This window comes from Pholcus phalangioides, unplaced genomic scaffold (genome assembly GCF_987345545.1).
Source record: "Pholcus phalangioides strain wild (caught in Gottingen) unplaced genomic scaffold, Ppha-v1.0 ptg000017l_1, whole genome shotgun sequence".
In the NCBI taxonomy this organism is placed as follows: Eukaryota; Metazoa; Arthropoda; class Arachnida; order Araneae; family Pholcidae; genus Pholcus; species Pholcus phalangioides.
Window position 1 is genome coordinate 3,235,225 of NW_028301610.1, and position 24,807 is coordinate 3,260,031.

At 35.4% G+C, this 24,807-nt stretch overlaps 1 protein-coding gene across 2 annotated transcripts in view; it reads left to right on the forward strand.

Moving 5' to 3' along the window:
• The first annotated feature begins 623 nt into the window (after positions 1-623).
• LOC149072115 (uncharacterized) overlaps positions 624-24,807 on the forward strand; it is a 102,544-nt gene continuing 78,360 nt past the window's right edge. For both annotated transcript variants that reach the window (XM_089246986.1, XM_089246987.1), the window contains exon 1: positions 624-1,107. In XM_089246986.1, coding sequence (XP_089103112.1) covers positions 1,017-1,107 — 91 coding nt within the window. In that variant the 5' untranslated portion in view covers positions 624-1,016. The remainder of the gene's footprint in view (positions 1,108-24,807) is intronic.

The following is a 24,807-nucleotide window of genomic DNA, read 5'->3' on the forward strand; positions in this document are numbered from 1 at the left end:
TTATAAAATCCGATTTCAAAGAAAGCAATTTCGCAAAATATCTGAAAAGTTTATTTTGTTACAGTGCACCATGCACTTAGCATGTATTTATCAATTTTTTAATGGAATCCAACACGGATAGAAATCCATAAACAACATTCTTCCACACGATCGATTTTCAACCGATGTGCCGAATAATAATGAAAATGTATCGTATGATGATGTTATAAATCCATAACGAATTAAACAAAATATACTCTTGGCTGTGCCACTAAATTTTTGTTGTTAATTTCGGCGGGATGGAAAAGGATGAAAACCATCTAGATGATCGCGATATCGTTTCTGCCATGAAAAAAATTATTACCACGTACAATTTGAATAATGCGCAATCTTGTATGCAAAGTAAGTAGGCATATTTGTATTACCGGAATAATTAGTGATTATATTAAGGATAAGCTTAGATAACGGAACGGGAAAAGGTAGAGCTCTCTCACCGTTTGAAAAATTTTCCAATTCGTTATTGAACTAATAGAGTGAATATAGCGTTGTTTTCACACAAAAGGGCAAAAGAAAGGTAAAAGAAAAGGCCCTAGGGTGGAGATGCTTCTGGTTCGTCGAGGCGTGAACCTCAGTTCAATAGAAGCCAAAAGAAAAACCGTTTGCTCTCATCATCATCATATGCAACGACATCCACCAACGAGGAACGAGTCTGTTATTTTCCGCCTATGGTAGGTTGTACGAGCCAATGATTCAAACTCGTGCTTCATTATCGTGACCCGCCGGGGCAAACAAAAACTCTCTTCTCTGTGTGGTCTTTTTCAGCCTCAAGTTGATGTTCGTGCTGTAAAAACTATTCTTTGGATTATTTGTAATGAACATATTTGCATCGATGGATCAATTAATTTTTGCTCTCGAGTGATATTTGTATACGTCCCCTGATTCTATTATGAGAAAAACGGCAGATCAAGCACACTCGGGATTATAGCCTCTCCATATATCAGTGTTTATCTGTTATCGAGCCAAAAAAATAAATTAATATGATGTTGTTAAAGTGGTTGATTTTTACGATATGCCCGTTTATTCTATTCGAAAACGCAAACTCTGAGGACATTGGAAGCTTTCTAGCTGGTAAGTGGATATTTTCAATTCTATTTTAAAATGAATTCAATTTCACGGTCAATTAATGAAAGTATTTTTAATATTTCTCACTTTATTGAAAATCAATTAAAAATTTTCAAAACAATAAAATCTGTAAATATATATGAAATTCGTAGCCGTAACTGTATACAGGGTGCATAGGTACGGTGTTTTACTGGCGAACCGTCGATCTTACAGCATCGCCAAAGTTTGCCAGGGCCGTCGTGGTGAGCTGGAGATATTGATTTGTGTGCCTATTTATACTTTTAAGTGGTTCTTTTATATGAGAAAATGTCTACCAAACTCTTTTGGGGAGACGCAGGTGAATCATGAATTTGGCAAGGGATCCACGGGTGACAAAAGTTTGAGAACCACTGTCCTTCAGGCATACTTCCAATTATAAAAGATATCCAAATAACGTGTAGAACTCAGATGCGTTATTCATATTGCAAGGTGTTGAATAGTTATTAAAATGAAAACGACACCCTGTGCCAAAAAGCCAATCAAAAAGTTGGGGAAATGGGGGTCAAACGGCCGTTTTACCCGCATTTAATGCTGTTTTTCCCCGACTTTCTTTCGTTTTTTGAATTCAAATATCTCAGCAAATAGTACTTAGAATATAGTAGAATTTCTTTGTTGGCATCACGAGAGACAGGACAACGACTTTTTGATTGTGTTTTTGGGCACAGGGTATCCGTATAAAAAGTTCCCTTTTTTATTTTAATAGCTGTACAACCCCTTGCAACGTGAATGACGCATCCGAGGTCTAGAAGTTATTTGGATATTTTTCTTAATTGGAATTATGCCTTTTGGATCAGCGGCTCACCAGTAAAATGTCGTGCGAGTTGTTACCTATGCACCCTGTATAATCAAGCTGCAACAAAAAATTCGTGACTCAGTTTTAGAATCAATTTTTTCTCTCACAAATCCTTGAACATTTTTGAACTTTCAATATTTGAGCTACATTAATTTCTACAATTATGTTAATTGATATTTAGTCCTCATTTTCTTTCACTGAAAAATGTTCATTACAAAAGTACATAAAGAATATTTTTGCAATAAAAATAAATAAATAGATTTCTCATACATCGATTTATGGAACTAATTATAATCAACAGGACCCGCGATGTTCATGACATTTGCTTTTTATTTTTGCATTTTTGGAACTTTTTCACTTTGAGGGCACTTTTTTTTTCATTTTTAGGATATTTTTCACTTTTCTAAAACATTTTCAGAGTATAAAAGCTAAAAGAAATTAAATATGTGTGTGCTAATTATATAGAGCAGTAATCATTGAAAATATCATTTATAAAAGGCTTCAATCAAACCACTTGAAACAATTAAACTACGACTTCGATCGTGATGAAGGAATTCAGTTTAAACAAAAAGCAAAGTACACATTACATAAAAATATCTTCGTCCAAATGTGGGAACCAGACAGAGAGTATGTTTATAATTTGGCTGCAGTCCTGAGTGAAAAATACACCAACAGACTGCATTTGCCACATGGACTTCAAATGTCTTTCGCCGAAGATAAGAAGTCAGCCAAGCCGTTCATCGGTAAAATAAAGCGAAGGGGATTAGGGGGTATTAGATTCTATTAACGCATCGAAAGAAAATTAAAAATATAGCCCCACTACTACTTGGAAAGGGCTCTCGCCTCACGATAGGCAGCAGTATCTTAATTTCATAAAGATAAATTAGACGCAAGAGACGGTAACTTTTCTCAAACTTGCATACTGAAGTGTTGTGTGAAAAACAAGGATTGCTGAATTTTGAATAATGCCTGGAAGCAAACCATCTAAATTTTGTCACTTGCAAAAGTTGGTTAAAGGATTTGGGGAGAATGTTTTTGCTACTGAAATGGGATCTTTTTGTTTTGCTAAGTGCGTGAAACTAAAGTTGCAGCTGAAAGGAAATTTATTGTTACACAACACATTGGAGGGAAAAACATAAAAAGGGAATTGAAACAAACCAAGAAAAAGTCTCAATCATCCCAACTCCTCTTTGAATAGTGTAAGCAGTGTACACCATCCTCTTCAAAGAAAATACCATTCTTCAAGGAAATGTAGGACACGTTAATATCAGCTGGCATACCTTTTGAAAAAAACGCTGAACAATTCAAAGTTTAGGGAGTTCTTGGAGAAGTACACCGGACATTTCATAACCGATGAATAAACGCTGCGAAAAAATTACGTAGTGATTGTTTTATTGAAATGATGGACAAGGTAAGATCTTCCATAGCAGGTAAAAACTTTTGCTGCAATAGATGAAACAACCGATGCTGAAGCACGCCCTGTTGCTAATGCCATCATAGGAATTCTCGAGCCAGACCACCCAGGAAAATATTTTCTATTAAATTCTGAGATTCTAGAGAAAGTAAATCATTCCACTATCTGTCAACTTTTTGACAAAAGCATGAATATTTTGTGGCCAAATGGTGTGAAGCACAATAATATTTTACTTTTCTTGACTGATGCTGCTCCATATATGATAAAATCTGGGATCAGGAGCTTCTATCCAAAAACTGTACATGTAACTTGCCTTGCTCATGCGATGCATAGGATTTATGAAGAAATTTTAACATGCTATTCGAACGTTGACCATCTTGTTCCCAATGTGAAAAAGGTTTTTTTTTGAAATCTCCTTATGCTAGAAGCTATTAAACCCAAAGCTCCTGCAGTAGCTCTGCCTCCAAAACCTGTGATTACGCGATGGGGAACATGGTTAAATGCTTGCATATACTACAGTGGAAATTTTCAGATTGTCAAACCGATACCAAATGAATTCAATCCGGAAGATGCTGCACGCATTAAAATTTCACAACCTTTGTTTTGCCAAGGGAATATTGAAGGACAGTTGTTTCCACTATCCAGTCCTAACAGAAAGAAGGCGTGGCGCTTATTGATGCGAAGTTCTTAGGTATGCCAAAAGCGGGGTAGACCGAATGAACGCCAGGGGCTCCGCCACTGGGCTTGTCCCGTTGCCGAGATCTCTTCCAGCCCAGCTTTCGTGGCAGAGTCTGGAACAAATTGAGTGCACCTAACAGTCTGAGTGTGTAGCTGGTGTTGTGTCTGATATTTCAGTGCTGCCATCTATACTTCAAATTGTGAGTGAAGTGTAATGATTGAATATTTGTAATGCTGTAGGCCTGTTGCTCTCTGTGGCGAGACTTTTTAACGGGGAGATCGGACAAAATCGGCGACGACTTTTTGAAGAACCTATAGCTTCAGCGGTTGCTTACTACCATTCAATCTACTCTTTCTGCCTTCAGCGAGGAGTTGACGCAGCGTGCTGGCAGATACGATTCACGTTGACATAGAGCCACGAGCGACGTATTTACGCCCGCATCTTTAGTTTGAAATTCGTGCATAAAAACTATTTTTTCGCCATTTTTGTAATTATTTTTCTCCTTCAACCTTGATTCAGTGCCCATAGGCAGCCCAGAGCCATTCTTCGGTGGTTTAATCTAGAGCCCCATAGAATATGGGTATAAAGATGCCTTCATTCCGATCTTCACAAGTAGTCGATGGGAGAAAATATCTTAAAATATGTTCAAAAGATTTTGAAAAAAAAGAAATCTGTCTTTTCGGAAAAATATGAAAGAAAAATTCCAAAAACATCCAATGTTCGAAAAATCAAATCCAAAAACATCCAAAACATTCGATGTTCCAAAAAAAAAAAAAATTCAGGAGATATCAAAGAATTTGCAAGTAGAAAAAAAGGGGAGGGGTGGAGACTTTCAAAATGTCTGCGCTTAGAAATATTCACATCACAATTCTGTCTTAGGCCGGGATTACATATAAAAGTTTTGTAAAAGCTCTTTGATAAAACGTGAAAAATTAAACCAATAAGATCACTGATAGCATTTGCTTGAATGCAACCGATGCGCCTATTGGTTGAATTTTTCAACTTTCATAAAATATCTTTCATAAAACTTTATACTATAATCCCGGCCTTAAGCCCGGATTACACTATAAAAATTTTATAATAATTCTTTTAAAAATGCAACCAATAAGCTGATCGGTTTCGTTTGCTCGAATGTAACCGATAAATTTATTAGTTGCTTTTTTCATGTTTTATAAAATAACTTCCATAAACCTTTTATAGTGAAATCCCATCCTTAGATTAGTCACTTCTGAAATATAAAATTTCATTTTTTTTTTCAGTTTATAGACTGAATATCGAGTAAAATATACTTTTAGGTATCGGGGAACCACCAAAAATATTCAAGTGCTTTGGGCCTTCAAACGTCTTAGGCCAAGTGAACACCGTACGTGGATAACATTGTTTAATAAAAGTTTGTTTTTTTTTAAATTAAAAAAAAATTAAAAGATTGAAAATATTTAAAATAATTTTAAATATTTAAATTTTTTAAATAATTTCAAATATTTAAAAAAAAAATTAAATTTTTTTAATTAAATTTAAAAGTTATTAAAGTATGTAGTCAATTAAATATTCGTAATGAACAGAACGGCTTATAATTTTGGCCCTGTTAGTGGCCGTTGTTTTATTGTATAAAATTGTAAAATATGGACAAAAGGCAGTTAAAGTTGCAATATCTCAATCTCGGAAGGAAACAAAGGGATAGACGTATGTGAGTACATCATATTTGATGAACAGGGACCCTCATATGGTGTTTTTAAGGGTATTTATGGCAAATAATTAAAAAAATTCAGTGCAAAATAAGCTTTAAAAAGTAGCCAAAGATGCGGACGAATTCGCTCCGCATCCGCATCCGTGATTAAGAATTGGAAGGTGAGCTGTGATTGTCGGAATTTGCCCCGAGTCGGCAGACCAACGAAACTGGTAGATAGAGACCGACGGGTGCTGTCCAGAGAACCGCACTCAACCGATGGCCCTCATCCGCGAGGAGTTTCAACAGGCATCCGGGAGTATTGTTTCAATGAATACCATCCGTAAGGAAGCACATCTGATTGGTTTTCATGGTCGTGCTGCTGCCCATAAGCCTTTGATCACAAAGTCCAACCGCGTTGCTCGGTTAATGTGGTGCAAAGCACATCGAAATTGGACCGTAGATCAGTGGAAACGGGTTCTTTGGAGCGACGAATCAAGGTTCACCCTCTACCGTTCGGATGGCAGGGTCTGGGTCTGGCGTCTGCCTGGAGAACGTCTCCTGCCAGAATGCATTGTGCCAACAGTCAAGTTCGGCGGAGGGGGAAATTATGGTCTGGGGGTGTTTCTCCTGGTATGGACTGGGACCCTTGGTCCCCATTCATGGTAAGCTCAACGCCGATGCCTACTGCACTATTTTGGATGACAATGTGCTTCCTACGTTGTGGCAGTTTTACGGGGTGGACCCCTGTTACTTCCAGGACGACAATGCCAGCTGTCATACTGCGAGGTTAACCAAGGCTTGGTATGGTGCCAATGGGGTTCATCGAATGGACTGGCCTGCCCAGAGCCCAGACCTGAACCCTATCGAGAACCTGTGGGACGAGTTGGATCGCCGAATTAAGGGGTGCCCTACCCGTCCAAAATCGGTGAAGGAACTGACATGTCTTCTCCAAGCCGAGTGGAAGAAAATACCACTAGCCGTCACACAAGGACTTGTGGAAAGTATGCCCCGGAGGGTTCACCCTGTAATTGCCTCTCGTGGAGGCTCTACCAACTATTGATTTTGAATAAAGTTAGTTTATCTTTTCTATCACAGGTGTCCAAATACTTATTGGTAGATAGTGTAGACTGAATATCGAGTAAAATATACTTGTAGGTATCTCTCGGGGGAACCACCAAAAATATTCAAGTGCTTTGGGCCTTCAAACGTCTTAATCCGGCCCTGAGTGAACAATAACTGAGTGATAACATTGTTTGATAAAATTATTTTTTTTTAAGTTTAAAAAAATTAAAAATTTTAAAAAATAATAAATATTTAAAATATTTTTTTTAAATAATTTTTAATATTTAAAAAGAAAAAATTAAATTTTTTAAATTAAATTTAAAAATTATTAAAGTATTTAGTCAATTAAATATTCGTAATGAACAGAACGGCTTATAATTTTGGTCCCGTCAGTAGCCGTTGTTGGCAAGTTTTATTGTATAAAATTGTAATGTATGGACAAAAGGCAGTTAAAGTTGCTATATCTCAATCTCGGAAGGAAACAAAGGGATAGACGTATGTGGGTACATCATATTTGATGAACAGGGACCCTCATATGGTGTTTTTAAGCGTATTTATGGCAAATAATTAAAAAAATCCAGTGCAAAATAAGCTTTAAAAAGTAGCCAAAGATGCGGACGAATTCGCTGCGCATCCGCATCGTGTGAATAGCGCCGAATAAACTTATTGTCAAAACTTCTATGTGCGGATGCGGAGCCCGCACTTAGGTTTTGACACATGCGGACGACGGCCGGACCCGCATGAACATTTCCTAGGTTCGGCTCGTCTGAAAGGCTCAGTATATTCCAATTGTTAAAACTTCTTCTCCGGACCCGCATCCGCTCCGTGTGAAAGGCCTCTTAGACTTTTGAACATAAACGGTTTTTAAGAACTTTGTACTACAAATTGATGAATTTGTCATTTTTAGGGCATTTTTGCGAGTTTTCGATGCATTTTTTTTAAATTTTTAGGGAATTTTTTAGTCATTTTTTAGAATGTTTTAAGTTAACAACATCCAGGTCTTGATAACTAAACATGAAAGTTGAACAGTGTAAGAAAACACTTCGTTGTTTAGGGCCAAAGATATCTTGTTGCGTTTCTCCAAGGTTTCTTTCATCCATTTACATTCTCAGGGCTAAACTTTTAGACCCGGCCTTTCGATCATTAAGAGAGTCGAAGCACTCTCTTTTTGGTAATTTAAGCAAAAAACTAACTTTAATTTTATCGTTTATTTGTGTAATGTAATTTAACTTTAGAAAATACGCAAGTATAAACTTTTTGCAGATTATATAATTTTTACATTCACATTATAAGTACAAGATTACATTGCCACGTGACGAACTTTCTTCTCTGCAAAAGAACGGTTGTTGTAGAAAAACATTATCTATAGGCTACTATTATTTAGAAATTTCTAGAGCCTTTTATTATAAATAGTATGTGTAACATTCATTCATCTCCGAAACAACTATCATAGTATAAGAGCCTCATTGATCGTCATCATGGGAGTCCATCCGGGGGGTTGGGGCCCCTAGATAGAAGTATGGCCCGGTACTTTCTAATATATTGCTGTGCAGTGTCATTTCAAAACCTCTCCTAAAGGCCTCCAAATCCTGAAACCAGCCTCTGCCATAAGACAGAATTTTTGGAAGATCTCCTAGATCAAAATTTTTGGCCGGCCTCTTTCTATTTCATCAATTCTAGAAAATGATTATCATTATTCTAGAAAATTTATGATAAAAGAAGGTCGATCCTCGCTCGCAACCGAACCTGTCTTCCTCTTCATTGTGAGGCCATTGCTTTTCCCTCACCTTGCAACCTTTGACCTCTCAGATTTTTGTCTTAAATGATGAAAAACTGAAGTTGGATTCCAAATAAGTCTGTGTGAGTTCTAAACGTTTTTTTCTCATAAAGTGTTAGGTTTCCCACTATAAATCTATCGTTTGATTCAGATTTTGTTTTCCGTCTATAGCACACACTTTACACATTATTGTATCGAGTTGAATCTACTTTATCGCACTCATCTTTCAACACTTATTTTTCATTTGAGACAATAATATTGTAAAAACAAATCATTTTCCTAACATTTTCCCTAAAATTGCAGTCCGATCGCGACGAACTGTGAGAGACACGTAATCGATAACTCTGTAAAAGAAATATTGATTCATAATTATATATAACGGTAAGTTCCATACTTAAATTATCTCTATTCAGAGCTCTCTGGACAGAAAACGGTTGTAAAAACGGTTGTTACCAAGCTTGGTAAATATGCATTACAGATTCTAGGAAAACCATTTTTGGGGGAAAAAAATTTAAAGTGATCGACAGGAGGCAAATGTGATGCAGTGTATGGAAACTTATTGCGTTCATAGTGAAATTTCAAGAACGTGTTGAAAGTTTGTTACATAAAAAAGCATCAGAAATTGGTTGCTTAAAATACCAACGATAGTAATGGTACTGCCGTTGCCCGACCGTTTTCAACTAAATTTGTTTTACAGGAACGATGAAAACGTGTAATATTTCTAGATTGTTAGTTGCGAAATTCACATTCTATTGTTTATAACTACTATACCGTAGCCACACACACACATATTTTCAATACCTTTACGACCAATAATTTTTGGATAAAACGAGAAACAATATTGAATGCACAGAATCTAAACTAGGTGTGACGTCATAAGTTTTGTGTGTTTCACGTTTTTCTCACAAAAACTATGGGTCATAGACGTTTGGTTCTCTAAACACTATATACTTGCAACGATAGTTCGTTAATCAGAGAATATTAAAAATTCTGATACATTAAAAACCTTCAATTCCTCGACATTGACTTCCTGCTAACGCTTCTATTTTAGAAAAAATCTTTCTATAATTTTTATTTTAACCAAATATATTTTTTATACAACCATAATCGATTCGATAAAATGTAGCGGCAACAAGCATTTAGCGAAGGTTACCTCACCGTATCTGAGTTGCTTAAATCAATCTTGCAGCTAACAATAAGAAATTTTCTATTGGTAGCTGCAAGCCAGTCTGCTCATATTTTATTCACCATATATAAATACTCACCTTTATAAAACGGGTGTCTCTCGCTTTATACGATTAATTTATTCCTTATAATGATCACGTGAAATGATAAATTCAACATGAATTTGACATGGGTAAGATGAGGGTTTTGTTCAGAAAGATAAAAAGTAAAAGATCTGTGCATGTGTAAGTAATTTCCGCAAATGTAATCAATTACCAGACATAAATAAATCTCGTGAAATTACGCTATATAAATACAGTACATATAGGCCTATATTCAAATGATATTTCACTTCAAACTCTTTTCGATCGAATTTTTAATCGACTGGTTCTAGCGCGTGAGCAGATCTTTTTTCTCCTATAGGTCATAAATATTTTTCTCCTAAAGGTGATAACTTTTTCAATAAAACAGTTTTATTTGAAAAGAAGCACACACACATACATTCTCCTTCTCTTTATAAAGAGCAAAGCCACATCATTTTATAATATCCCTCGCTAATACGTCAATTATAGTTCCATTAGGATCGTTTGCTTCGATTAAAGTTTCGATGGCATTGTCAATACGTTAGGCCAGGATTACACTATAAAAGTTTGATAAAAATATTTTACAAAACTTGAAAACAGCCTACAAATATACCAAATGATTACATTTGCTCGAATGTAACCGAAACGCTTATTGATTGCATTTTTCAAGTTTTATAAATGAACTTTTGTAAAACATTTATAGTGGCCTTAGCAAAAAATCTTGTTAGGAGCTTCGGTTTCAAGAGTTTTATTCGCATTATTCTCACCTAAATTTTGAAATCCAACGGATTATCTCTTTGATTTTGATCTTAAAAATAAGCTTGAAAATTAAACTCGAGGCTAAATTTCGCATCCGAAGATGATGTCATTCTTCGCTGTTCATAGAAAGGTTTCAACAACTGGCTGATGCAAAGATGAATTCAGGAAAGAAAATTCAATTGCCTATGCGGGGCTCTCCGAGACCGTCCATTCCTTTGGGAAAGAGCGCAAACCATCCCAAGATGGTCTCTCTGGGCGGTCAGCGATCATGTCTGTCTGTCTGTCTGCCTTTGCGAGGAATCGAACCCATCTCCTCTCACTCTTGTTGGGGGGCATCTTCGGATATTCGCGATCTGTGGCAGTGTCTGGAACTGTGAACTTTAGCCTGAGTTAGATCTCACTATCCATGTACAGTCCCGTTCAGCACGCAGGAGCTCTAAGGAAAGTGGTTCGTTGCCTTTGCAGCGTAGTGGTCTAGTGTGTTCACCCGGAAAGTGGGGGACGTAAGTTTGATTCCCCGCAGAGGCAGTTGAATTTTCTTTCTTGAATTCATATTCACATGAGCAAATTGTTGAAACCTTCGTATAAATTTCGCATGTTTCGACTGCTACTTCTTTCAAACCGAGCACAACCCAGGTCTATCACCATAGGCAATTTACTACCAAGTGAGGTGTGCCGGAAGTGTAAGTAAGTGTGTGTACCTAACAGCCTGAGTGAGTATCTAGCGTTTTGTCTGATTTTTCAGTGCTGCCATCTATATTTCAGCATGTTGTGACTGTTTAAAATTACGTTATAAGGACAACAAGTCTTGTGAAGCGAGGATACCAGTACTCTGTGATTTCTTGAATTTTTTCCCCGGCCCACAAATGTTATCGTCAGTCACTAATAATGTACGTATAAGTGCTACAAAATAAATTCCGTATCCATCTGTTTCTATTATTGAAATGAAGCTACACAACTATTAATGTCGGGCCCGTGGCCGGTAAAATTGACGTGACCGAACTGATTCAAAACAACCCATTTTAAGGACTGGTGACGAGATTTTTTTGAAATTGGTAAAGCAACGAAGCAATATGTGTGGAATATGACAGCAAAATGTTAATTACTGAGTGTTATAGAGCATTGCAAATCTGACTTGTATCGATGCCAAAAAATAAAAACGTCACAGATAAAATGAAAAACAAAATTGGGGAAAATTTTTTAAATTTTTACAAAGAGTCTAGCATTGAAAAAGAATCTGATCGTTTCAGCAACTAATGATCTGCGACTTTTAAAATTCCATTTTACAGAAGAAAAATTCAAAACTAAATATTATTTTAATTTTTGGGAGAAAAAATTTTTGCATTTTTTCCCTTAGCGTTGACATTCAATTTCTTGACTGAAATATTTATATGACAATTATATACAATGTATTGTATAAAAAACTCATGGTATACCATGAGGTTTGACCCTATAAATTTTATATCGATTACATTATTGTCCAAAATAAAACTGTTTAGAAATTCATGAAATTCTGATTGACTAAGTGGATTTCACGTGGACTTTCCGTGTCTCGAACCATCTGCAAGACTGACCCTGGGCAATTTTATGTCATCTTACGATGACTCAACTGTTAATTAACAGTTATTTAATATTCATGACACACAAAAGAGAAAGAGACTGACAGCGCTCTAGTATGGAATTCTGATAGTCAATATATATTTTTTTAATTATTTACAGTTTAAATTTACTAGAAAATTAGTACAGAGTGTGATCACAGAAACTCCTGGCTTAGAGGCTTGCTATAGGGTGTGTGTACAGCAGAGTGTCGAAAGTTCGAGTTTCCCGATAATCTGAAGAGCTGGAATTTTTCAAAATTCCTCCTCAAACCGCTCTCTTCCTGTTTATTGCTAAAAACCACGCTTTATTTCATTGTTTTACTTTTCCGACGAATGCGAATGATTTCATTTTCAGGAGGTCTTGTTCTTTAGGCTTGAGTTTTTGGTGGGACCCCCACACCAGAAGTTTTTATAGGCCCCTTTATAGTAAACTTTGTGGGATAAAGTCCTGGATAGCGTTTTGGCGAATAGAATGGTACACTACATGGAAAAAGAAGAAATATTATGTGACAGACAATACGGATTCAGAAGAGGAAGAGGCACGGTCGACGCACTGTATAACATTACGGAGATAATAAGTGAAAACTGAGAGAGATGTACTGACTTGCATAATTAGCCTAGATATATCTAGTGCTTTCAACAGCCTAAGACTGTCTAGACTCACGAAACGAATATTAGAAAATTGTGGTTTCCTGAATACTTCAAAGACATTCTTATCAACTACCTGGACGAAAGATGGTGTACTGTAAAAATACCACTGAGCTTCATCATTATCATAGAGGTGTGCCCCAGGGCTCAGTACTAGGACCGTTATTGTAGCTGTTGGCTGCAGATGAAATACTGCGAACGGAGACTGAGCCACACGATACATCAGGCGTTTGCTGATGATTTTCTAATCTCGGTCGAGGCCACATCAGCCTCGCACTTCAACGAAAGAAGGAGGGATATATTAGAGAAATATACGCAGCATGGGCGGAGAAATATGGCTTGCAGTTCAGCTTCGGAAAATGCAGATATACAGTATGCAAAAGAGTGAAACACATAACAAAGAGACCACAATCACCAAACCAGAACATGGCTCCCGCTCTGTCCCAAGAGAGGGATATAAGCGGTTAACGAAGCCACGCTGGAGAAAAAGAGAAGGAGGGAAAAAAAATCTTTAAAAAACAAATAATAATAAAAAATGAATAAAAATAAAACATAACAAACAAACAAAAAATAAATAAAAACACATAACAAAGAGACCAACCATTAGACTTGAAAACTGGAACATAAAATACAGTGAAACAATTGAATACCTAAGGGTCACAATAGATAGAAAATTGTTTTGGACGGTCCACTTAAATAATCAAGGAAAATATAAAAAATATCACCTACAAGATCAGTGGATACGCAAAAGCTACTTGGGGACTGAGACCAGAAATCAGGAAAAAAATATACCTCGATGTTATGGAAAAATCAATTTCCGAAGTTTGGTATAGGGACTTGAAGACACAGAGTGACAAAATTACTGAAATACAACGAAAGCCGCTCATCAGTATAACACACGTATATGACACTGCATCTAACATGGCACTGTGGACGCTAGCTGGTACGGAGCCATTGTATATTAAATTTTAAATACAGCCAGAAATATTTTCGACTAATGAAGAAAGGGAAACGACCGATTTCGACGGCGTGACAATTGGACCAGATGAAGTGGTAAATGATAAATACGCACTGATCGAGCCTTGGAAATTGAGTTACCACAACTGGTATTTCCATGTTAGTAAAGAATATGAAAATATTATCTATATTGATGAATCCAAAATGGACGGAAGAACTGGTGCCGCTTTTGTCTACTTCCAGAATGGAATGGAGAGAGAAGCAGAAATATATAGATTGAATAATATATGCACGGTGTATAGAGCTAAAATTGAAATGTACGCAATTAAGGCCATTCAATTTATTAAAAGTAGAAAAATAGTGAATTCATACATCGCAAGTGATTCAAGGTCCTCGCTGGATGCAACAAAAAGAATAAAAAAAAAATACAGAAGTTCAGAATATACAGAATTTACTTAGAGACACAGATATCAAACTTAGATGGGTTCGTGCACATGCCGGAATAGAAGGAAATGAAAAGGCGGACTTCTACCGCCGGACTTCAAAGGAGGCCACGAAAAGGAACGATATAGACTACGACCATCCATTCGGTAGATGGTATATAAAGAAGCTGTGTAAGAGAAAGATTCTGCAGAGATGGCAGGAGGAACGGACATTGTCTTCAAAAGGAAGAAAAACCGACGATAGATGGTAAAAGAGTGGAAGGGAACTTCTTCCTGAACCAAATACTTACGGGACACGGATCACTTGCAGAGCATCAAACAAATATTTCGGGAAAACACTGATATGTGTTTTTTGTGGCTCAACCGAATGTGGCGTACACCATCTGATATATAGGTGCGAATACTGGATGAGTATGAGAAATGAAATAAATTTGAAGAACGAGACAGTAAAACTACCAGCATTACTGAAAAACAACGCCACAAGTCAGTTTATGATTAAAATAATGGAAGAGGCTACACCAAGATATATAGCCTGAAGCGAGGCAGAGGTGGAAATAATACAAGAAATGGAAGCGGCAAGTGACTCCGAATATGAAGCACAATAGATTAACTATCCAAAACCTCTTGCTATCTTAGCGCGACGATAACCCGAATTTTTCCAAATTTCTTGGTTTCGAAATAATGTTGATTTGACTATAGACATTGACGTAACTGTAGAATATGATCGACGAATATATTATTGGCCGTATGTCTTTGCGTATACGTCGAAAATGGGGCATATGCATGTTGTGTATGTTTCGGGATTCACAGCCTTCGAACCATCTCAATTTTATATTCTATATTTTATTTGCCATTTTTCTTTTTGTTCTTTTGACTTTAAATTCCATTCTAAGCCTTACATGTTTTTGTGTTTTAATCTGTCAATTTTTGTTGTTGTTAAAGTTTTGTATGTTTAGAAGGTTTTTATATATTTTAATTTCTAAGTTCTAATGTTTTTGTGTTTTAATTTGTATATTTTTATATATCCTTCATTTTTTACTTTTAATCTTATATGTTAAGCTTTTTATTTATTTCAACAATAATTTTAAGTCTTAATGTTTTTTGTTTCACACAATTATTTTTTTTTGTTTACTTTGAAGTTTTTTATGTTTTTGTTGTTAACTTCTTTTAAGCTCAGTATATTGTCGAGAGAGTTGTTTGCTTTTATCGCTGCGAAATTATGATCGCTGCGTCGAAACGGCACCTCCTACAGATAGAAGGCCCCTGCAGTGTTTGCCATAAACGTCATTCAGACTACCTAGCAAGTTTGCCACATTTTGAAACACAGCATCCTATTTCGTTTCTTCTTATTTTGGCGTAGAATCTTCCTGATTAGCTCACAAATACCGCATAGTGATTAGATGTGTGGCATAGAAATCGCCAATCCCGAGCCCGATCATTTCTTTTCCGCGTAACGGTGATACTGGCACGAGCGGGGATTTTTTTTCTCTTAATATTCTGAGGGAAAACGGACTACTTACTGACATCACAAGCAGACTGCAGAGGCCTTCTATCTCTAGGAGTTGCTGGTCGAACCCACCTTGCCGTATGACTGTAAAGGTGGGACGGCCGAACTTATTGATATATAGTACACTTATAGTGTAAAAAAATAACATATCGGTACTTGAGAGATATGAGAGCCCCTATCACAGCCTCACTTCTAAAGAGGCCATCAGTCTTGAACGCCGTAATTTTAATGAACTAAGCAGTAAAATTAAGTATAATATAGCTAAGAGTAAGTACGAGTACCCAGGTCTAAGGTCATTCCCCTCCAAAAGTGATTTCTATTGTTTTTTGGATAGTCAGTTTTCAGTAATCCGAGGTGGCTTCTGTTCCGTTCACCTTGAATTATTGAGACTCCACTGTACTGATATGAGAAAAAGTTCGGCTTTACACTCATTTTTATTCACCCTTTAAGCGACGCGGCATTAATCGCAAAACAACCTTAAAAATGTCATCTCCTTTCTTTATTGAAGAAGGCTTTCTTCTGATTTTCAGCAGATGCAAATTAAGGAGTATATGGAAAAGAGTGTCATTGAGAAATCGACTTTATAAAACATCTGGGCTTGTCAATGCGTAAAATAAGAGGCTATCGAGGAAGCGAGATATTTCCCTGCAATGCCGCTTAGAGTTAATTACCTACATAGGTTGGCACTGGTAGCTCTCGAGCTGTAAAGACGTGTTTCCGTAACGCTCCTTTGTTTACTTCGCGTTATGCCTATTTCAACAATTCAATATCGAATTACTATAGGATAGTTTACATATATGCAGGCTGGTAACTATCGACTGCCTAATAATACACACCTGATTCCTTGTGAAAAACTAATATGGAAAAGTATTTTCAGTTTTTTGATCTGACCCATAATTAATGAGTTATAACGCTTCAAAAATTAATGACGTCACTTCAAAATCCTACCAAATTCACCAAACGTATAACTTGGCGTTTTTGAAAATGTGAAATGACATAAAAAACCCATTAACCTGCCCACAGGAATTCAGAAAACGAAAGAGATATAAAAACCAGTTTTTTCCCTCAAACTTTTCAAAAAAGAGAAAAAACTGTTTTTACAAGTCAATCACAATATCTTCTTTGCATCTCACAACGCCAGCTTTACAGAGGTTATAGAAAGTTATTGTTATTATTATTATTATTATTATTATTATTATTATTATTAGTTATTTTGTTTTGTTCTCCAGAATATGTACTGCGTCTATTTTTGTGGTTTGTTACAATTTCTAATTTGATGGCATTCAGCGTACAAGAATAGTGTGACACGCGCCTTATATTAGGTGCACGTCACTCACACTTCCGGCACAACTCAGTCGATAGTAAATTGGCCATGGTGATAGATCGAAGTTGTGCTCGGCTTGAAATAAAGAAAAGTCTTTTTATATCAAACTACCCTTAAAAATGTTTAAGAGGAATGTGAAATTATTTTAAATTTTTTTTTTTCGAATACTGGCTCTTATAACTATTTCAATTTTCAATTTCAAATTTATTTTACAATTTGTGTGAATACATGTTGTATGATACTATTGAAAGATAGTGGTTACGAATAAAAATAGTATAATTAACAGAAAATAAATAAAATATGTTAAAGATAAATAATAAAGGATATTCTCATGCAACGGTGGAGGTGCTATAAAAATTACATATGAATAATATCAACATGAATTCTTAATAGACTTAATATTGACCCCAAATACACAAAAGAAAAATAATATGAATAACATGTTAATGATATACATAATAAATATGGAGCATGCACATGAATTTGTGCAGGATTATGGAAGGTGATTTAGAGATATGATTTAATTAAGCATAATGTTAGAGGATGTAATCAGAAATGGAACTCAATGTTAATGAGTTCGAGCAGGTAAAGTTTGAGGCATTTTTTAAAGGAAGTAAATGCAGTATCAGTGATTTCTCTGGGTAGATTTTTATAGAATTTCGGAATCAGAAAGCAAAAGTGCTTTGTAAGAATATTTTTATGAACAGGCAGTGAGTAGATGGCATTTAGATGAGCAGAAGTACGTGATACGTTAAGAGGTAAGGAACATTGGTGTTTTTTTATTATTAATAAGGATTTATAAAAGTATAGGTAACGCACTGGGAGAATTCTTAATCAATGAAATTGATCAAATACAGGGGTAACATAATCATTAGTGATGCATCTGATAGCTTTTTTTGGAGAGAAATAATAGGCTTAATATTAGTTAGATAATCTCCTCCCCAAACTGAGAGACCATACATTAAATATGAATGAAACATTGAATAATAGAATGTTATGAGAAAGTGGTCATTAATGTACGGTTTCAGATGATAGAGCTTATATAAAATGAAACGGAGCCGAGTTTGAAGGTACTTAATATGCGAATTCCATTTCAAATTTTGGTCAATATGAACGCCAAGGTATTTAATGGATGTTACTTGTTCAAGACATTATAGCACGTGCACGAGGTGAAATGCGAACAGACGTGGAAAGTTATATAATGGTTGATTTGAGGAATGGATTGAAGAGAAAAATTTATAAATTTACTTGTTGTTACATTTATTTGTAAATCATTACATTGAAACCATTTTCTAATTTTGATGAGGTCATTGTTAATAATGTCAGCGAGTGTCAAATACTCAGTTCCTGAATAAATTATGACTGTGTCATCAGCAAAGGTGATAATTTTACCTACTATGTCGTAGTAAATATAACTAACTTACTAAACGTTTATGATTAAGTTAGAATATCCGAATTTTAGGTCAGAAAAAACATTTTCATGTTCCCAAAGGAAACTTTAATGTTTTTATAGTACATTATATTGGGGCTGCTGATTTCAAAACTGGTGCTAGTTTTTCCGAATTCGCTCTAGTTTTTGAGATAATGCATAATATCAATATTTCAATATAGTCTGCAGCAACTAATTTTTGTGTGGAAATTTTTCTTTCAACTTTTTATTTACTTTCCTATTTTATTCAACACATCATATTACCAGACATCAGTGATCTTTATGTATTGATGATATTAAGTTTATTAAGGATTTACATTTCGCAGTTTCAATGTGATTTTTATGCTGCTTGTGGCATGAGTGGATCCAGAACTAGTTGTTGGGAAGGGTGATTAATTAAAAAATAATAACAATTATAAATAAATAAAATACCGTTATACACTGTTAATAGGGTGACCATACATCCTTCATTTCGTCCCGTATTTCCTGGAATAATCCCGTTATTTTCTGTTTTTTCTCCGTCTCGAATTTTTTGAAAAAATTTACTAATTTTTCTTACTTTTCAGTCGAAGTTTTCTTGAATTTATTATTTAATAAAAAACATTTATACAGGTAATTTTCAACCGATTGATTGAAAAAAAAGTGCTATTATCATATAGTTCTGAAAATTTCATGAATTATCGCGTCTTGCTTGGAGGGTGCTCGGTCACCCCCCCCCCCCTCCACAGGTCTGCACCAGCTTATGGTATTACCATTAAAATTCAACTTTCACTTCATCCCAAAAACTAGAGCCGATCTGATAAAACCAATGTGAGACTATGCCTCAGTGCTCCAAAAGCACGCAACGAAATCACTGAAATCTTTCATTAGAACAAAATCAGTATTGAGTAATGTAACCAATAGAAAAAATCCGAAACCAAAAACTATTTCAACCAGGTCAATTCATAGAATAATAAGTTTGATTAAAAGTTTCCGATTCAATCTTTGTTATTGTTTTACTATTTCCACCAGTCACACATTCTCAAGCTATAATTTTTATATCCTTCATTGAAGCCTTTTACGTGTATCAGTTTCGGTGAAAGTTCAAAAAAATCTAAAGAAATATTGCCGTTTTATTGATCAACGTGTAATCTGATTAAAACGACAACGCAAAATAACGATCGCAGTAAACACGTACACACTGAATGCACCTTCCCTCAAAAAATTTGACTTGATATTGAAGGTAAACAAATTGCCACATTTTGGAGAAAAGTGTGGTGGTTGATTTGGCTGAAAAAAATTTCAAACAGATCTCATTTGGCTAACACTTTACAAATCTGGTGATAAATTTGCTAACATAGGGGACGAAGCTAATACGTAACTTATACGCAATAACAAGCTTATGGAGAGAACGCCAATCGTGAAGGAAAAAGACAGAACTTGGCTTCTAATGGGATTGAATGTTTCAATTCGTTTTCAATAAGTGACAACCCGCTGCTGGTGGAGAAATTTACTTTCGTTCGGAGTTTGGCACATAACTGACCGTTAGAAAAATGACAAGTCACAAAATTTCAAAAGTTTATAACTCACTTAATATTCGTCCGATCCAAAAACGGAAAACAATTTTCAATATTAGTTTTTCACGACAAGCTGATGTGATATTTTCATTTTTATTTGTGTGTATGCTTTATTTTTGATTTTTAAATGACAATGAAATTGCTTGTATCTCAAAAGTGTGATTTTGGAGTTATCATGTTCTGACCAAACATCACAGAATTATGGGTCAGATAAAAAAAATGAAAACACTTTTCCATATTCGTTTTTCACAAGGAATCAGGTGTGTAATTATTGGGCGGTCGATAGTTACCACGCTGTATAGACTAGCAGTTACCCGCGATGATTCCCCCCTATAAAATTTTAACCCCTCACGACGCACTTGGGGGATGAATTTTATGAAATACTGCCTTAATGAGTGTTCTACATTATAACATATAATACTGAATCTCTCAGCGATTTTAGCTCAGTGATGATTGTCCCATATAACCTCTAAAGCCCCTCCTCCGAATAGGGGGTTGAATTTTGAAAAATTCCTTCTCAGTGAGTCTCTACATTACAAAAATACTGGCCAAATTTCATATTTAAAGCTTCAGCGGTTTCGGTTTGGCGTGAATTCGCCATATAATCCCTACCCCCATTGAACTCCCGTATGTTTTAGTCTAGAGAATCTAGATAAACCCTTTCTTAGTTAGTCTTTACGTCATGAAATAAAACTACTGACCAAATTTCATGAATGTTACTTCTGAAACCCCCTTAGGGGTCGAATTTTGGAAAACCCCTTCTTACATTCTACGTTATGAAATAAAGCCATATTTCATGAATATAGCTTTAGAGGTTTCGGCTCGGCGTTATTTCTACGTTTACCTTTCAATCCTCAACCCCCCCCCCCCATGAGACACCTTTAGGGGTCGAAATAAGACAACCATAAGTATTCTTTATGGGCATTGCATAATATTCTATCACCTGTATATATTGTTTATAATTTTTATTAATTGCATTTTTAATTGGGTTGCTGTATTTTTGAAATATATGACATCCATATTTTTATGGGCATCTTTTTCTCAGCCACCTCGTTGGGCATTTTGCCTGTTGTGACGTTGTATTTGTATTTGAATCCTTGGGGATCAAATTTCCAAAAACCCCTTCTTAGTCTTTACGGCATGGTATTAAACTTCTTACCAAATTACATGATAGCTTCAGCGGTTTCGGCTTGGCGTGATTTTTATGTTACGTTTGAACCCACCCCATTTCTGACCCCCTTATGTATGGAATTTCAAAAAATCCTTTATTTCTGAGTCTTTATTTACATCATAAAATAAAACTTCTGACCAAACTTCATGACTATAGATTCAGTGGTTTGGGCGTTACATGATTTCCATGTTACCTTTAACCCCCTTATTATCTCCTTGAGGTCGAATTTTGGGAAAAAAAAAAACCTTCTAGTTGGTCTTTACGTTATGAAATAAAAGTTCTGACCGAATTTCATGACTATGGCTTCAGCTCAGAGTGATTCTCTATATTGCCTTTAAACCCCTTTATGACTCCCTTAGAGGTCGGATTCCGAGAAACCCCTTCTTAGTTGGTCTTTACGTTGCGAAATAGAAGTTCTGACCACACATTTCATGACTATAGCTTCAGCTGTTTTGGATTTTTGTCTCGGCGTGATTTCTCTATGTTACCTTTGAACCCCATTTTGGGCCTTTTTAGGGGTCGAATTTCGAAAAATCCCTTCTTAGTGAGTCTTTACGTCATGAAACAAAACTTTTGACCAAATTTGATATTTATAGCTTTAGCAGTTTGGCGTCGGCGATGATGAATCAGTCAGGACATGTTATTTTATACATGTAGATTATTGGGGAATGGCGCAAGAGAAAATGTGAATCAAGACATGTTCCTGTGACTGGGGTCTGGTTATATCTTGAATCAAGGGTTTAAATCCCAAACTAAATAGTCTATATATTCAATACAAATAGTCGATTTGGTGTTCAAGAGATTACTATTGATATCACCAATGATCATCACATTTTTACATTTGAATTATTTAAAATAAATGATAATGAAATAAGTGGAATCTGTAAATAGATAAAATGGTCAAGTTTAAAGATGGTTCGAGTAGGGCTATCATTTCAGCAGTATGCATGGATATTGAAGATATGTATTCAATTGAAATTGAGGAATCCATTTATGTATACCAATATATCTCTGAACTATTACATTGGCAACATGAAAATAGTTTAAATCCAGAATTGTCACAAAATTTGTTTTCTTAATCCATACCTCAAACAAGACAATGATAATACAATTGAACGACCGACGTAGTTGAACCCAAAATTGCAAAAGAACCACGGCGTTTCGGAACTATATGAAGTTCCTTCATCAGTAGCAGAAACAAAAAAAAAAGAAAAATTTAATTGTTCAATTGTATTATCTAACCCAACAGGTAATTCATTTCTAAGACAATGATATTTATAGTTTCAATGTTATCGCCCAAAGTAGTTAATAATTGATCAAAATTTTCTCTAACACTACGAATGTTGCTGTGGAATATATTTAATGAAGAGTATGGAATATTATTATTTGGTGGGAGAGAGGAATTTATTTAATTCATCCGGGGTGCTCTCTCAGATCAGTGTAGTTGGAGTTGAAATTAATAGACATCATCCAAATCCTCAATATGAGCGATTCTGAATTTTTTTTTATTTTAATAACTACAGTATACAACCCCTTGCAACATGAATGACGTATCTGAGGTCCAAACATTATTTGGATACTTTTTCTAACTGGAAGTATGTCTGCGGTATTTCACCAAAAATATATACGATACGTGCTGGTAGCTATGGATCCTGTATTATACAGGATGTCCTGTAAGAATTAGCACGACCTTTATGTCATCAACCGTTCGTCATAGAGGTATAGTTTCAATTTAAAAAATGCTGAGAAGGCGTTCAAAAGTTACCCTGTACCAGTTTTGAGAGTGAAAATACAGTGTGCAACAAAATAAAACATCTAAATTTTTATACGGTCTAACTGTATACTCTGTGCTCTAACTTCCCTGTACTAACCCTGTGCTCTAACTTCCAATTAAAAAGTTGTTGCCCAGTCTTTCCTTATGCCAACAAAAAAATTACATGTTTCTAAGTGCAATGGTAAAACGGGTTTTCTGCATTTAACGCTGTTTTTTTCCAAAATTTCTTTCGTTTTTCGAATTCGAATATCTCTGTGAATATCACTTAGAAACATGGAATTCTTTTTGTTGGCATCAGGAGAGATAGGGCAACAAATTTCTAATTGGAAGTTAGAGTACGGGGGTGGACGATATAAAAATTTAGATTTCTTATTTTGTTACGCACTATATTTTCACTCTCAAAACTGGTACAGGGTAATTTTTGAACGCTTGTTGAGCATTTTTTAAACTGAAGTCATACCTCTATGACGGACGGTTGATGAGATAAAAGCCGTGCTTACACTTACAGGTCACCCTGTATGTTGGGATAAATGTGATAAATCTCTTATTATGCGCAACAACCTGCCGTTTTGGTCGGTTATCATGCATAATAACCGAATTTGTCACACACACACACATACCGTAACATATGTATTAGTTACCTACAAAAACTTAATGGTTCCGGATTTTTTTTTTCTTGATTATTCTCGGGAAATATAGTTTACCGTTATCGAAGGTCTAAAAATGTCGGGAATTCGAAACAACGTTAATATGTTGGATGTAACCTATTGCGAAGGCTATTTATATGCCATCAGATTTATTTTCCTCGAATAACGTGTTAAATACTCAAAAAAGAAGTGTATAAAAATATACTGCTCAATCTTCCAAACTAGGATCTCCAGAAATGATGAAAATAAAAGAAACAATGCCACAAAGATTTCGGTTGAAATTATATTTTTTATTCTATTTGTTGTTTTAAACTATTTGCTCAACGGTTCGTAACAAATGACGGCAACAAGTTTTAACTTGTGAAAGAAGAAAAGAAAACGGGTAATTATCTTTGCTCTATTTGAAATTCTTCACGGTGTCAAGCCCATTGTAGTGTCACTGGAGATCACACAACCTTGCGTTTTGTTTAATTTTTTTTTTAAACTGTCACAGTATCAACCAGGATTTTAACCTCCGCTTATTTAACTCTCCATCTTTGTTTTGATGTTTTAGCATACAGCGTGGGCAAAAAGTTCGTAGAAACTTTAAAAATTAATAAAAACCGAAAAAACGGTAAAAAACGGTTTTTTAACCGAATAAAAACAGGTTTGCAGGGTTAGCATCGCTAAGTCACAGGAATTTTTTTAAGACAGGGAGAAATACTCAAAAACAGCCGATAGGTGGAGCTGGTACGAGTGACTTCGGGGGAAATATGCAAATGAGATGGTTATAAGAACTTGCGCTCCTAATCAAACTCTTCAATAAGATTGATCACAATCTTAAATATGGAAGAGTCATGCCAAGTATTTGCAAAAAAGACTATGGCTAGCAATTCATAAATTTTACTATCTCAAACCTTACTTGAATCAGTCGTTTTTACTAACTCTTTATTACTCCTTGTTTCACTCACTCCTACTATATGGTCTAACTGTCTGGGGTTCTGACTACCTTTCAACCCTTTACCCTATAATCAGCCTCCATAAGAGAATAATTAGAATCATCACAAATAATTTTACTACACCATCAATACAACTTCATCAACATCTTGGAATACTTACATTACGTCAATTATATTTCTATAAATCTATTCTCCTCCTATTCAAAGGTCAATTGCCTTTAAATACATCTCGATCTTCAAATACATACATGGAAGTGAAGACTAAATAATATGTA